The 15,547-nt window shown below is 62.1% G+C and overlaps 1 protein-coding gene across 1 annotated transcript in view; it reads right to left on the bottom strand.

Moving 5' to 3' along the window:
* The window catches only part of SRC (SRC proto-oncogene, non-receptor tyrosine kinase), a 28,655-nt gene that overhangs the window by 2,704 nt on the left and 10,404 nt on the right, over window positions 1-15,547 (bottom strand). The window contains exons 2-9 of the mRNA XM_068419765.1: window positions 11,676-11,751; window positions 7,796-8,045; window positions 7,453-7,552; window positions 3,788-3,886; window positions 2,899-3,002; window positions 1,512-1,661; window positions 1,077-1,232; window positions 735-914 (exon numbers count right to left, since the gene is read on the bottom strand). Of these exons, the coding sequence (XP_068275866.1) occupies window positions 735-914; window positions 1,077-1,232; window positions 1,512-1,661; window positions 2,899-3,002; window positions 3,788-3,886; window positions 7,453-7,552; window positions 7,796-8,036 (1,030 nt within the window). The 5' untranslated portion in view covers window positions 8,037-8,045; window positions 11,676-11,751. The remainder of the gene's footprint in view (window positions 1-734; window positions 915-1,076; window positions 1,233-1,511; window positions 1,662-2,898; window positions 3,003-3,787; window positions 3,887-7,452; window positions 7,553-7,795; window positions 8,046-11,675; window positions 11,752-15,547) is intronic.

The raw sequence follows: 15,547 nt of genomic DNA, 5'->3' as shown, positions 1-15,547 counted from the left end.
CCCAACTCCCTGGGCAGCCTGTCCCAGGGCTCTGGCACCCTCACAGTAAAGAAGTTTTTCCTCATTTTCAGATGGAACTTCCCATGTTTCAGTTTGTGCCCGTTGCCCCTTGTCTTGTCACTGGGCACCACTGAGAAGAGTCTGGCCCCATCCCCTTGACACCCGCTCCTGAGGTATTTGTAAGCATTGATAAGATCCCCCCTCAGTCTGCTCTTCTCCAGGCTGAACAGCCCCAGCTCCCTCAGCCTCTCCTTGTAGCAGAGATGCTCCAGCCCTCTGACCATCTCCGTACCCCTCCGCTGGACTCTCTCCAGTAGTTCCTGGTCTTTCTTGAACTGGGGGGCCCAGAACTGCACACAGTTACTCCAGGTGTGGCCTCACCAGGGCAGTGTAGAGGGGGAAGAGAACCTCCCTTGACCTGCTGGCCACACTCTTCCTCACGCACCCCAGGTACCATTGGCCTTCTTGGCCCCAAGGGCACATTGTTGGCTCATGGGGATCTTGTTGTCCACCAGAACTCCCAGGTCCCTCTCTGCAGAGCTGCTTTCCAGCAGGCCAACCCCCAGCCTGTACTGGTGCATGGGGTTATTCCGCCCCAAGTGCAGGACCCTACACTTGCCTTTGTTGAATTTCATTAGGTTAACCTAATGAAATCCATTAGGAAGACCATGGTCAGAGCAACCTGGAGGAGCAGAGCCCCTCAGCTGTCCCCCCGGCACCCCTCCTGCTCTCACCCTTGCTCATGTACTCAGTGACGATGTAAATGGGCTCCTCTGAAACCACAGCGTAGAGCTGAACCAGCTTCTCGTGCCGGAGCTTCTTCATGACCTGGGCTTCCTGCAGGAAGGCCTCCGGGGACATGGTGCCGGGCTTCAGCGTCTTGATGGCCACCCGGGTGGTGCCGTTCCAGGTCCCTGTGGCACAGGACACGCTGCTCAGGACACATTTACAGGGCAGGGGGCCGTGTCCCTCGCCTGCTCCCCCACCCCAGTGCAGGCTCCAGGCACCTGTAGATGTCTGGGGACAGGGTGCAGGTGGTGACACAGGGGGGACAGCGGGGTGGGAATGGTCCTTACCCATCCACACCTCTCCGAAGCAGCCCTGTCCCAGCTTGACCTCCAGCCGCAGTGATTCCCGGGGGATTTCCCAGGCATCCTTGGCAAGGCCTTGGGTCTGGGGCTTGGACGTGGGGCACACGTTGGTGAGACGGTGGCACAACCCGTCAGCGTGTTCTAGTACAGGAGGGGACAACACCAGGGGGACATTTGGACATCTAGTCACGTGATGTCTTTACCCCACATCTTCCCCACAAAACACCTCGGGGACTCGTACCCAAACCCTCATCTTCATCCCTAAAACCCAAGCAGCTTTACACCAGTGTCCCCCCCAACTGCTTTGGGGTCCCTCAGCCCCACAGTGGCTTCCCAGCAGCACCTGTCCTGCAGGGAGGGCAGGCACAGCTCCCAGGGCATCACCCAGACCCCATGGGGACCCCAGGTGTGGCTACCCACTGGAGTAATAGGCCACCAGCTGCTGCAGGCTGTTGAACTGGGTGCGGGAGGTGATGTAGAAGCCGCCGCTGTCCAGCTTGCGGATCTTGTAGTGCTTCACATTGAGCCCTTTGGCGTTGTCGAAGTCCGAGACGGAGAGGCAGTAGGCACCTGCGGGCAGGACCGAGGGGCTGGGGGGGGATGCTCTGCACAGGGGTGCTCCCCAAGGGGTCCCGCCGGGGGTGGGTGCAGGGGAGCAGGACTGGGTGTGCAGACTGCTGCTTTCACCCGAAAGCAGAGGATGGGGAGCAGCTCCTGGATGGCACCTACCCCCGGCTACAGCCATGCCGCCTAACCACAGCCCCCCGCTGCCCCTGCTCGCACGGCAGCTCTGCCAAGCCTTGCCACTAGCCGGGCTGGCGCGGAGGTGGGGGGTCTCGGGGAGGCAGGCTGGGGGGAGCTGCTGACCCACAACCCCAACCTCGGCTCCTCAGAGGGGAGCCAAGGGGCTGGTGGGCCCAATTCCCTCCTCCACGGATCCCACCGTGAGCATCACTTCGGGAGCTTGTCTCTGCTCTGCCCACACGAGAGCAACACTGCGCTGCTGGGGCCACAAATAACAGAAAGGAGGATCTCTGCTGCTGCTCGAAGGAGCTGTTTCCACCAGTATAGAATAAAATAAATAGTGGCAAGTTCAAGGCATCAAAACAGAAAGGAACATCAAGGAGCTTTTCCCAAAGGTGCATTTAGAGCCAAACTAAACCACATTTCCAGGTAAGAAACAGCATCCTCAGGCAGCCGAACCACGAAGGTCACAATTCGCACTTTCAGGAGGCGCAAAACCAGTATAAAGAGTCCTTAGACTTGAAAGAAGGACCCAATGATTCAGCACGGCCTCTGCCTGGTTGCCCAGGAAGCACACGTTCAAGGAAACCAAACACAGCTATTTAGGGGTGTAAAAAAAAAATAAAACCCAGGAAAAAAGAGCATCGCACCTGGTAGTCCTGCCAGAGCTGGTGGGGCACCCGGCTCCCCCCCGAACCGTCCCTTTGCAGGGTGACTGCTGGGCTGGCAGCACGGGAGAGGAGCGGCCGCGTCCCTCCGCGGCGGGGGAGGCTCATCGGTGTAACGGGCCTTTGGCACAGGGACGTCACCGGTGATTTAACGGGTGATTTAACTGGGGACCAGCACCCCCGGAGTGCCCGTGCCAAGGGGCACTGCCCGGCGACCCCCCAGCATTGCCTCCTGTCTACAAGGTACCACTCAGCTCCTTCTCCCTCCCCGTGTGCCGAAGCGGGGAGAACCGGGACTGCGCAGAGTGACCGAGGGGTCTGGGGTCCCCGTGCGGATGCCCCCCCCCAGCCCCAGAGAGGGGCTCCCCCAGGCTGCCCCCCCCAGCCCCGCTCACCTTTCGTGGTCTCGCTCTCCCGGACCAGGAAGGTCCCTCGGGGGTTTTCGGGGTTGAGCAGCAGCCGCTCGGACTCCCGGCGAGTGATCTTCCCAAAATACCACCTGCAAGAGCGAGGTAGCGGCTCAGCGCCCGGCACTCGCCCGGCCCCTCCGTTGCCTTTCCAAGCAGCAGGTTCAGCCCTGGCCCGCCCCAGCTGCAGAGTTCAGAGACCACGGGCTGCGTCTCTGGGCTCAGGCACCTCGGGGTGTGCCGTGCCCCTGTACAGCCCAGGCTGGGCATCGCCCAAGGAGCAACCCGGTAACACAGACCACGAAACACCTCTGCTCCAAAAACCTCCCCAAAGGAGGGGCTCTGGGGACCCCTGAAGTCCCCTGAGGTCTTGCTGGGGACAGGCTGCAGGGACGTAGCTGGCACCTCCTGCTCGGGGACTTAGGGCCGGCTTTGCCCCTGCCTGCTCCCCCCGTGTGACAGTCACCTCTGCGCTCACCCTGCTCCGCACCAGCAGAGCCCGCAGCATCCCCACGCACGGCTGCGTGTCCATGGGGAAGAGCAAAACCCAGCCCAAAAGCATCAGGTCCCCCACGGCCCCGCTACGCCACCGCTCCCCCCTCCACCGCACAAGCGTAGAGTAGATCACAGAACCGTGGTGGATGGAAAGGACCTTTAAGATCCTCGAGTCCAACCACTAACCCTGCACTGCCCAGCCCACCACATGCAAGTCGCACCTCCGCGCTTAAAGGCTGGAAAACATTTCAGGGGGTTGCAAATTCAAAGGGGAAAAAATAATAAAAAGGAAGAAGGCCTAGCCCAGGGCAGGGGGAGGGAGGAGTGCCCGGGGTGCACTCGCTATCCCTTGTCTTTAAACTGTCTAAAAGATGGCAATTACTCTTCAGCCTGGATGGAGTCTGAGGGCGCGACATAGTTACTGGGGATGTAGCCCGTCTGTCCTGTAGTGAGGGAATGAGCCAGCCACCAGTCACCTTCCCTGCAAGAGAACCAAAACACACTCAGTGTGAAGCCAGAACCCCCCAGCCAGCCCCTCTCCTGGGGGGGGTGAGCCAGCGCAGAGCCCCGCCGGGAAGGGGTGCAGCCCCCGCAGCCCCCAGCCCTGCAGCCAGACCCCGACCAGGAGGGCTCCTCCTGCCAGCCCCTGCCCATGGCTCCGTTGGGGCAAGCTCTTGGTACTGGGGCCGCCCGTCCGCGTACGGGATGCTTTAAATTTAAACTGTGCAGGGCGGCCAGCCAAAATACCGCCAGGGCCACCTGCAGGCAAACAGGGTCTGGCTGGAGGTCGAGGGGCATCGGGGATCCAAGGCAGCAGGGCAGCGGGGAGCAGCAGTGAGGGGAAACGGGGACAAGCGGCAGAATTAATGGCAGTGATGAAAAATAAAGCACCAGGAAAACCCAAGAGAGTTTGTTAAACACAGGCTGCAGCAAAGCAACAGGCCGGGGCTGAGGTTTGGGCAGGGGGTCAGACCTGCCCCGCAGTGATGCCCAGCACGGACGCAGCAGGCTCCGTCCAGCTTGGGTGCCCCCGCTCGCAGCCCCGGGACGGGCTGTGCCTGCACGGCCACGAGTGCGGCTCGCACGGAGCCACGCACGCCCACGGCACTGGCCCCACAGCCCCGAGCATGGCTCTGCCCCGTGGGAGCCCCCAAGCCGTCCCCAAAAACCCGGGGCTGACCCACCGTCCCTCCTGCCCTGGGCACGGCGGCCCCAGGGAGCCTTCCTGCTGCTCTGCCCTCCTCCCCGCAGGCTCCTGCACCAGCCGGGGCAGGAAAGGACGATGAGTAGAGAAGAGGAGGATGGGGGAGGCAGCTTCCTCTCCCCTGCAGGCAGCGGGGCTTCCTCCCACCGCCTGCAGCTTCTCACCCATCAAAAACGGAGCCACCTCATTTATCCTGACCATGAGGGAGACGAGGCTACAGGAAAAGAACTTGGCAGGATCACCTCCACAAACGCTTTACAGAAAAACCTTAATAACCTCAATCACCACGGAAAGACCCATCAGACCACATCCAGACCCATCCCTGACGTGTAAACCTCCATCCTCGCTCCACACACACCCACAGCTTGTGACTTCTGCCTGTCCCCGGTGCTTTGAAGCGGCCAGAAGCCAGACATGGCCCTCAGCTCCCTGCAACGGTGTCACCGGGGCTGGGGAAAGCGGGGACCCTCCGGGCATCTCCTCCCACCCAGAGAGCTGGGCTCTGCCCAGAGCCATCCCCAGCCTCGCAGCAGCCCCGGCGAGTATTTTAGCTTCTCCCAGCCCCAGCGCATCTCGTGGCAGGTAGCTTGGGCTCCCCAGCCGGAGCTGCTGCCCCAGTCACCTGTACTGGGGTGGCTCTGAAGGGGACAGGAGGCTGGTTGGGCTCCTTTCTCATGGGACCAGAGAAAACATCTGCTTGAGCAATGCCCAGCTTTTGACTTGTGGCTTTATTCCAGCTTGGGCTGCAAGGCTGCAAGCTGGGAATTCAGCAAAAACAAACTATTCCAAAAATGTCTCAGTGGGAAACAAATAATAATCATCATCATCAAAACAAAGCATTTCAACAATTCCCTGCACAATACTACTCAAAACACCCCACTGCATCCCTGCTGGCTGCCAGCTGGCTGGGAGGAGACCTCCTCCCGCTGGAAATGGTACCATGAGAGCCCTTCTGCACTGGGGTGGATGGATTTGGCCCGTTGGGGAGGCTGAGGGTCCCTGCAGACAGCCGGGGCTCTGCCGGGACGCAGGAGCAGGGAGGTGAGGGACGTGGAGGCTTCTCCTCTTGCCCTGCGTGACCCCAGCCCCGTTAGAGCAGCCGAAACCCGCGGCCACCCTGCAAAGCCGCTGGTGGCCCATCAGCCCCATGGCAACGGGCTCCCGCTGCGCTGAGGACCTGCCAGCCCTTCCCAGGCACCCGCAGCAGACACCGGGCAAGGTCGGCACCCAGATCCTGCACCCTCCAACCTGATGATCCACCCTCCATCGCCCAAAAAAAAAGCCTTTTTGCTCCCTGGGGTGCTGCAGAGCCCCTCACAGCCCGACCCTTCCCTCTGACCCAGCCTTTGGCAAACAACAGCAGAAGAGGAAAAAGTATGGAAACCCCAGAAGTGATTTAAGGCATAAAGAAAAAAAACCCCTCACGTATGGGCCCAATCCGACCCCCCGCGGGCAGCGCTCACTTGGTAACAGCCCAAACCAGAGCCCAAGCCTGGGGCTAGCACACTGCGGAGGCTGTGAAAGCAAGAAGCACCAAACCCCCCAAATTCAGGCTTTTCCTGCAGCGTTGAAGCCCTGAACATCCTGGACTTCACGGATTAAATGAATCACCATTAATAAACAGCATTGGAACAAGGAGAAGAAGGATCCGATTGAGAACACGTTTGTGCAACACTGCCTGCCCATTGCAGGAGAAACATCACCCCGGGACGGTCCCCGCCTTCCCATCCCAGGACTTTGCAGAGCTGTTTGGGGTGCCCAGGCTGGAAGGCAGCAGCGGGGGGGTCAGTGGGAGCTGCAGACCCTCGGGACCCCACAGCTGGGGACATCGGCTCCGCCAGCCAGGCTCCAGGACAGACCACGCGTGGGTTTAACACAGGATCGTGTTTAGCAGCATCTTCCAGCTGGTCGTACTGCCCTGCTCCATGCAGCAAGCGATGGGTGTGCTGCTACAGCCCGATGGAGAGCAAACAAGCAGGAGCCAGACCCCTAAGGAAGCACTTGAGTCCTCTGAGCCACTCACAAAAAATAAACATAAAATTTAAAAAATGCAAAAACAAACGCAGAAAAGGCCAGGAGGGAGCAGAGAGGCAACTGCAGAGGGACTGCAGAGGGGTGCCAGGCGCTGCCGAGGAAAGCGGGCCAGGTTCAGAGCTCCTGGGTGCAGACACAGCCCTGGATGGAGCAGTTCCCCGGCATGGGAAGGGGCTCCCTCAGGGAGCACAAACCCAACCAACCACAAAACCATCGGGCAACAATCTCTTCCCACCCCACTCCACCCAACCTCGCCCTAACATGGGCAGCAGACGAGCTTTTGTTACTTAAGATCGTTAACAATAATCAGTAATAATCTGCAATACACACCTGACGTCCACTTTTCTCCTAAACGACAGCATGGCACAGAGGAGAGAGAAGAGTCAAGAGAGAAGCTGAGATCAGAGACACCACAAGCACAGGAGAAAGCACCCGTGAAGCTGGGGAGATGCCTCCAGGCAAAGGAGAGGGAGCTGAGCACTGATGGGGACAGGGGACTGGTGGGGACGCGGCCCCGCGTTGGAGGGCACGGACTGGCCAGCAGGCAGAGGAGGTGGCTTGGTGACGAGGCCGCAGGGCAACGGTGACCAGCAAGGGGGCCGGGAGGATGCGGGAGCAGGCAAATGATCGCCTCCAGCGCTGATGGTCCTCAGACAAGCCACCGTGTCCGTGTGCGCCTCAGCACATCCCTCCTCCAGCACCCACCCCGGGAGATCCAGCCCTGCCGGGACTGGGCTCGGGGCTCTGCAGGAGGGACGAAGGTGGCAGCTCACCGGGGCAGGCTTGGCTGCAGGGACAGGGACACTCACGTGTTGTTGACGATTTGCAGGCGCTCTCCTTTCTTGAAGGACAAGTCCGTTTCGGTCCGGGACTCGTAGTCGTAGAGGGCCACGAAGGTGGTGACTCCACCTGCGACAGAGACCACTCAGGACGGGCACAGCCACCGGCGCTGCCGTGGCATGGCACTGGGTGCCCTGGGGACCCTCCTCTCTCACCATCCTCCCACCACCTGATAAGACACAGATCTGCCCCCCCTCCAGCTCAAAGGGTCCCTCAAAAGCAGCAGACCCCATCACCACAAGAAGAAGCTGGAAGCAAACCCACGAAGACCCGAGACCCTCCCCGCCCCGCCAAGCCCCAGCCCACACCGACCCGCCAGCGCTCCGGCACGCTGCGGCGATGTGACCGTGTCGGAGGTGTTGAAGCCTCCAAAGAGCTTGGACTCGGCGGCCACGGTCCCGAAGGAGCGGCTGGGCGTGCGATGGGCGTCGGGGGCAGCCGCCTTGCTGGGCGTCTGCGAGGCCGGGTACCCCCCGTGGTGGGCGTTGTCGGTGGGCTCCAGGCTGCGCCGGCGCTGGCTGGGGTCTTTGGGTTTGCTCTTGCTGCTCCCCATGGTCCCGGGCTGGAGGAGACAGACAGACATGCAAAGGGATTCCATTATTATTATTATTATTATTATTATTTATTATTATTATTATGTTGCTTCCCAGGGCTTGCACGACAGACGCCTGCCCACTAGGAAACAAAAACAACCTCCGGAGTCTGTTCAAGCATCAGCTGCTGCAAAGTCTGGCCATCCTGCCCTTGCCCTGGGCTAGCATCGCCCCTCATTAATGCCGGGCCACCTCCCGAGTGGCCGCGGCAGCCAGCGAACAGGACCGAGGAGGGACGCAGGCCCAGCCGTGGAAGCGCGGAGCGAGGATGCTGAGCACGGAGCCTGGACCGGTGCTCATGAGCGCGGCCACTCCGGGGCCCAGCACCTGCCGTGGGATGTAGCTCAGCACCCCACACAGCCAGGTTTCCTCCTACACGAGGGTTTCTAGCAGGGCACGGGCAGAAGACAAGACCCAGACAAATAATCACGAGTTTGGATGATGCCAATGGCAGAGATTTGGAGAAGCCACAGCTGCGTTGCTCTGCTTGCTCAGGATGGCGATTTAAATGCTGAGGATGTTCCTGTGAAGTCCAAAACGTGCAGCAAACGGGATAGAAGTTTAAACCAGGAGCAGTTTCAGGCAGTTAGCAGCTAAGGACCAAGGGATCTCGGCTTTATATATAGGCATGCCTCCCTTTCCACTCAAGATCACACTCTATAAATACCTTCAAGGTAATGATACAAATGAAGGGAGGGAATTATTTGCAGTCTCCAAAGATGGCAGGATACCCAGCAGTGTCCTGAAGCTATGGAAGGAAATATTTAGGCTAGATCATGCATGGCAGGAGGGAAAAGGGAGGTGGAGACAACCAGGGAGGAGAACATCTCTGATAAGAGAAAACAAGCAGGGAAGGAGCAGAGGAGGCAGCCGCTGCCCAGGGGGTGCGGACCAGAGGGGCACCTGGCTGCAGCCGCCTGCGAGGCTTTGCCCAGGGCTCAGCCTCACCCAACAGACGGTTTTTCTAACCCAGCTTTCGAGAGAAGCTCAGGCCGAGCCCCCACAAGCAGGGCCAGCGCCACGGGGCAGCTCCAGCCGCCAGCACAGCCCCGGCGTCGGTGGGGCAGAGCCCCTGGCTCCTGCCAGGGGGGAAGCTTAGGGGTGCCAGGCATAAGCTCTGCTCCCCTCCCAGCTCCCCTCCCCACGGCGAGGCCTTCGCCTGACGATCGGCGCTTATCTCCCAAAAGACCCAACTCCCATCTACCATTTTCCAGCTTCCAAATTGCACGGGGGAGCAGCAGCATCCCCTGTCCCACTTCCACGTAGGTTTGCTTCGGCTGCAACCGTGCTGGTGGGATCAGACCCTGCCAGGGTGCGGGAACTGGAATAAACTGATTTCTCCGGCTGGGTACAGCTACGGCAGCCACTGTGGTGGGGAGCGGAGCTGTCCCTCCTACGAGGAGGGACTGATGCCTCTATCTGCCACGGGACTCGGCCCATGCGTATCTGTGACGGGCTTTGGGGGCCACAGAGCAAAGGACGGTCAAGCACAAGCTTTGTGCTTGCAAATTGTCACCGCTGGTGACCCAGAGGCAGATCCCACGGCGAAGGGGAGAGTCCCTGTCCCGTAAATAAACACACTTCTAAAAGCCCGGTGCAGAAGATGCTAAAGCAGAGCTGTGGGGGAAAGCAGGGCCCTACAAACGAGGAGAAAACCCCCCAGGGCTAAGGAAAACAACCCCCCCGTCCCCCCGGCCAGCCCCTCGCTCACCTCCGCCCGGGCTCCGGCACCGCTGGCGCTCGGCGGGGCTGTGACCGCGCGGCTTGTGACTGCCCACGCGACCGTGAGCAAGGGCCGCGGCCGCTCAGAGTTTCCCTTGGCAGCAGCACTTCCCCAGGCAGGAAAACACCCCGGCCGGGGCGGCGGATTTAGCAGCGCTTTGGGGACACGGGTGTCCCCCAAACGCGCCCCGTGGGGCTGCCAGCCTGTGTCGGCAACCGCACTGAGAAAAATCAGAGTACAGACTAGTCAATATGGCTTGAGATTAGCCAGGAGCAGAGCACAGGAGGGGAGAGTGGATCCCCCAGACACTGCCCCGACGTCCCCGAGGCAGAGGGGTCCTCGCCATCACACCCGTTAGCCCACAGGCACAGGTCGTGCATCTCCCAGGCACGTCCCAGCCAGGGACCCCGTGGACCGTGAGTTCACCCCTCCTTGCGCAGTGGTTTTGGGGAGGGAGAGCTCTCCGACACACACCACCAGTGGGTCCCAGCTTGCCCCTGGGTGCTGACCCTCTGTGGCAAGGGCTCTGCTGGGTCTGTGCTGCTCTGACGGGGCCCCATCCAGCCATTGGGGCTTTGGCTGCAGGAGCCGAAGGTGGGAGCGGAGGAGGAGGAGGAGGCACAAGCCTGGGGTCCCCTGGGGAAGGGGCTGCAGAGCAGCGAGCCCCGCTCCAAGCTCTCCTGTTGCAAACACCTTTGCACCTCAACACCTGCACACGCTTGCTTCCATTTGGCTAGTGCAAAATGTAGGCTGGCAACCTAAAAACGTGCCCAGAGGCACTGGCAACTTCGCACCATCCCCACTCCGAGCCCCGGGGAACTCAGCCACCGTGACCAGGCCACCGTGGCCGCCCCATGGGGGACATCCCCCACGTGCCCCCAGGGAGGAGAAGGGGGCCTGAGAAACCCCCTGCAGCCCCCCCATGGCTGCCTGCGCAGGCGGTGAGGAAAGGGTGCCGATTCCCCAGGGGCTGTGCAAGCGCCTGGCAGAGTTATTAATGACAGCAGGAATGTGCTGTGCACTCGGGTCCCCGGGAGAAGAGGGGCCTCGCACCAGCCCTGCAGGCTGGGAGAGATCCCCCTGCCTCCGGCAGAGCCGGCGATGAAACCCCCCGGGAGCCGTGGGGCAGAGAGGGAAGGGGGTGAAGCCACCGCCCGGCTGCAGCGGCTCCCAGCACACCCCAGCAGCAGCACTGGGAGCTGTGGGACAGCATCACAGCGGCCACGTTGCGAAGAACACCCACGGCCAGCCCCTATGTTTATGTCTAACATACAGTACTCCTACGTGTAACAGGCTGCCGGCGTGCTCGGAGCCACCAGCACCCAGCCAGGGCTGATGCCTGGCAGCGTATTTCCCCGCTCCAGCGCTGGGATGGGGGGGCTCAGCACCGCTCCCCATCCTGGCCGGTGCCTCAGCTTTTGGCAGGGCTTCCCCTCGAGGGTCTGCACGGCGGCAGGCTGGAGCGTGGCTGGCACTCCCGGCGCTCCCCTCCGACAGAGGCAGCCTTCCTGCGGCGGGGATCAGTGCCCCGGGCACGGCGCAGCCCCAGGAACTCCCCTGCTTTCCGCTCCGGGGGCTCAGTGCCGGCAGCACATCGCAAACCACCCCTGCGCCAAGCTGCGAGGCCTCAGCTCTGTGCCCACGGGCCAGCCACACCACGGGCAGGAAGGACCACACGAGGGCTCTGCCCTCTGCTCTCGCAGCCAGCCCCCTCCCTGCCCACAGACGCTCAAGGGCCAAACCCGGCTGTTGCAGAGCACCCAGTACCCCAGATCCGAGCCCCCGCAGGGGGCTGGCAGCTTTTCCCTTCTCCTGGGCAGGTCCATTCAGCAGAGCAGCCCGGTCCCCCCTCCCCGGGCCGGCGGAGATGCCTTACCAGTGCTTTCCAGCTACAGCCTCGCCGCAGGGTGGGGAGGGACCGCCGGCGAAGTCAGCTCAGCTTCCACCGCAGCCTGCAAGACAGAGGGGTCATCAGCACCCACCGCACCCACCGCCATCCCCGCACCCCACCACGCCACGGTCCAGCGCCCAGCTGCCTTCCTCCTCCTCCTCACCATCCCTCCAGCACGGGGCCGGCAGCTCACACCCGCTCGCTCTGATCTCTCATGTGTGAAGAGGGGACGATTCTCTGCTCCACTTCATCAAACCCACCCCGGGACAGGCGAGGAGGTGGCTGGAGCCACCCTGAACAATGCCCCGGGGCGAGAGGGGAGCGCAGGCACCCCCAGCCCGCCGAGGGAATTTTTGGGGGAGAAGCGAAGCCGGTTCCTCCGGACACACCAGCTTTTCCAGCCCTGCCACTCCGTCTCCAGACAGCCAGGACTGCTGGCAGGGAGGGTCAGTCACCAACCAGGGACCTGGTGACAGTCACCGCCTCCATCCCCAGCAGCACAGGCAGATGCTGCAGCATGAACCACGCACAAGGTCTGGGAGCACCACGTGCTGCTCAAGCCCTGACTCAGCCAGAAAAGCACATTTTAGCCAAATTTTTCAAAAAGGACAGTCTCCTGTCACAAGCGTGCGTGATGGGGGGGGACACTTGTCAGCGGCAGTGGCTCAGAGCAGAGCTTTGGGTCGAAAGCTGCCCCCAAGGGCTTCTGGCTTGCCTGGAAAAGAGAGGCCACAGCCTCCTGCCTTTATCATAGAATCACAGACTGGTTTGGGTTGGAAGGGACCTTAAAGACCATCTCGTTCCAACCCCCTGCCACGGGCAGGGACACCTTCCACCAGACCAGGTTGCTCCAAGCCCCGTCCAGCCTGGCCTTGAACACTGCCAGGGAGGGGGCAGCCACTGCTTCTCTGGGCAACCTGGGCCAGGGTCTCACCACCCTCACAGTATAGACTTTCTTCCTAATATCTAACGTAAATCTCCCCTCTTTCAGTTTAAAACCATTCCCCCTTGTCCTATCACTCCATGCCCTTGTAAAAAGCCCCTCTCCCGCTTTCCTGTAGCCCCTTCAGGTGCTGGAAGGTGCTAGAAGGTCTCCCCAGAGCCTTTTCTTCTCCAGGCTGAACAGCCCCAACTCTCTCAGCCTGTCTCCATAGCAGAGGGGCTCCAGCCCTCTGAGCATCTCCGTGGACCTGCTCCAACAGCTCCACGTCCTTCTTGTGCTGGGGGCCCCAGAGCTGGACGCAAGGCAAGGGGAGAGCTTGCACAGAGACAGCAGCAAAGGAGAAAGAGCTGCTGCTCCCCCAGCTGCCATCACAAACCCCCCGATCCTGGCTGGGACCCCCTCTGCCTGTGCGTCACCCGGATCACGGCATGCCGGGCTCGTTACCTTGCGAACCCTGCGGTATGATGGTGGAAGGCACCGAGCACAGCTCCGCGGGGTCGGTGTAACACCCACGTCCCTCTCGCTGGGTGGGCACCCAGGCTGGCGGCCGCCACGCCGAGGATGTGCCACACTGCGGGCTGATTTCAGGGCCTTCCCCTTCCCCCTGCTAGTAAGTTCTGTCACTATTTTTAGTGCATTTGATTAGGATAATGAGAGGCAGCTGATTGACAGCTCTTCAAGGCTTTGAATGGTTTGTAATTTGTACTCAACTGATATTTGCCGGCAATAATTGCACAGCGGGACGGAAGGTGGGGGAAGCTGCAGGCTCAACGCGGGGCTGCAGCACACACAAATAAGGCTGCGCCGCGTACGCATGTGGTGCTCCCGTCCCCGCGTGCTGGGGACAGGGGACAGGGACCTGAGCTCCCAGGCACACACTGCTGAGGCCATGGCTGCGTTCAGCCAAAACAGGACCAAAAAAGCCACCGGGGAAACCCAAATACGGCTCAGCCTGGGGTCAGCCACGCGCCGGGGCGGCGAGGTGAAAGGTGCTCCGAAGGCAAAGGGACAGTCCCCGCGCGGCTGCCAGGCAGATGGATGCACTTGCATCCCTCGCACACCCAGGTCTGGGGATTTGGCGGCTGAAAGTGGCTGCAGCAGCAGCCCGGCACAGCCCGGCACAGCCCACTCGGTAGCAGGGCTGCGACGCTCACCAGCGTATCGCTGGCACAGCCATGGCCAGGCTCAGGGATCCCCACGTGTCTCCACGTGCTGCTGGGTTTTGCATTCAGGGTCTTCCCGGCCCCCCGTTCCCTGCCCAGGCCGTGGCTGGGCTGAGCCTCAGCTGGAGCGGAGGGTGCCGGGGCTGAGCCCAGCCACGCGCCCTGCCCGGGGCAGAGGCCGCAGCAAGGGGAGAGCCGCAGCAAGAAGCCACCCCCGCCCTCCTCTCTCCAAAAGCAATTAAAAATGAAGCACACTCAGCTGCACAGCTCAGCTCGGATCAGATCACGGCACGCGAGACAGCGGCACCCCCGTCCTCCCCCGCCGGCGCTGGAAATGCCACCTGACCTGCCCAGCATCCCCGCTCCCCCGACACCCGCATCCCCGCTCCCCCGACACCCGCATCCCCGCTCCCCCGACACCCGCATCGCCAGGGATTCTCCCCCCACCCCAGGATTAACCGGCAAACTGGGATGCAGGAAAAGGCCCGATCCTCTGCCCTACCTCCCCACGGCAGAGATGCTCTCGGAAAGACAACAGCGAGGGGACCCGGCTGCTCTCTGGCAAAGTCCCGCTCCGGCTCTTTTCCGCTGCGCCCGGATCGCTCAAGGATACAATGGCCGTTGTACCGCCGGGCTGACAGCGGGGCTGGCGGTGGAGGGGGAAGCAATCTTATCTCCTTTGCAAAGACACTAACAAAAGGCGCTGATTGGGAGCAGACAAAACACAGCAGCAGCAGCAGAAACCTTGAGAAATGCCCGCGACACAGGCCCAGAGCCTTGGGGAGGGAGAACATCGCCAGCACAACGGGCTCCGTCCTTGGGGCTGCTGAGGAGCCGGGTGGGTGCCGAGCGGCAGAGGGGATGGGGCGGGTGCTGGGGAAGGGGTGGGCGAGGGGTCGGGGGCACCAGAGCCCACCCATTGCCGGCGCGAGCCGAGCCGCGTCCCCGGCGAGATTAATAACGGGACCTGTCTCACGCCAGACTGAAAAATGAAGCATGTGGGACGGCGGGCGAGACAAAGCAGCCTGGCGGCGCCCAGCCCGCGGCAGCAGGCACCGGGGACGGGAAGGAGCGGAGAGCAGCGATCCCAGACCCACCCCGACCCGCTCCATCCCCCTCTACACGCAACCGACCCCCTGCCAGCAGGTTTGGGGTCCAGCCTGGGCAGAGTGGTGCAGGACAAACGGACGCTGCCCCCGAGGTGTGCCATTAAAACCAGAGCCCCCAGGGTGGAGCAGGCACCTCGCCGTCCCCGCAGCCCCCCACACAAAGAGGCGGCGGTGCCACCCCCGCCATCACGGCACCCGCACGGTGGGGTCAGCGCCGCAGCACCCGCCAGGGACGGCTGCTCGGTCGGCACTGCTGTAACCACGCACGGGTGGTACCCGAACAGCCAGCACCCCAGCACCCCGACCCCTCCCTGCATCCCCCCTTGCACCCTCCCTGGATGTTGGTAGCGATGGCGGTCCCCGACACGCAGCACAGCGGTCTCCCCCGCCGCCCCGGGGGATGCTGCTGACGGTCTGCCTTGTCCCAGGGCGGGGGGCCAGCGAACGTCAGCGCAGCCCCGGCGCTTTGGGGAAAGCCTTGCTGCCCCGCTCAGCCCCCCATCCCCTCCTGCCACCCGAATACGGGAGGTCAACCTGTCCCCCATGGACAGAGCCATTCCTGCCCCCTGCCCTGTGCCTTCAGGCTTTGCTCGGTACAAGAAGGGAACACAGAGGCACATCTGTGCCAGGCTGGGACCAGCC

The sequence above is a fragment of the Nyctibius grandis genome, chromosome 28 (assembly GCF_013368605.1).
Source record: "Nyctibius grandis isolate bNycGra1 chromosome 28, bNycGra1.pri, whole genome shotgun sequence".
NCBI lineage: Eukaryota > Metazoa > Chordata > Aves > Nyctibiiformes > Nyctibiidae > Nyctibius > Nyctibius grandis.
The sequence above is the reverse complement of the archived record's forward strand: the minus strand, read 5'-3'. Positions and strand labels throughout refer to the sequence as shown.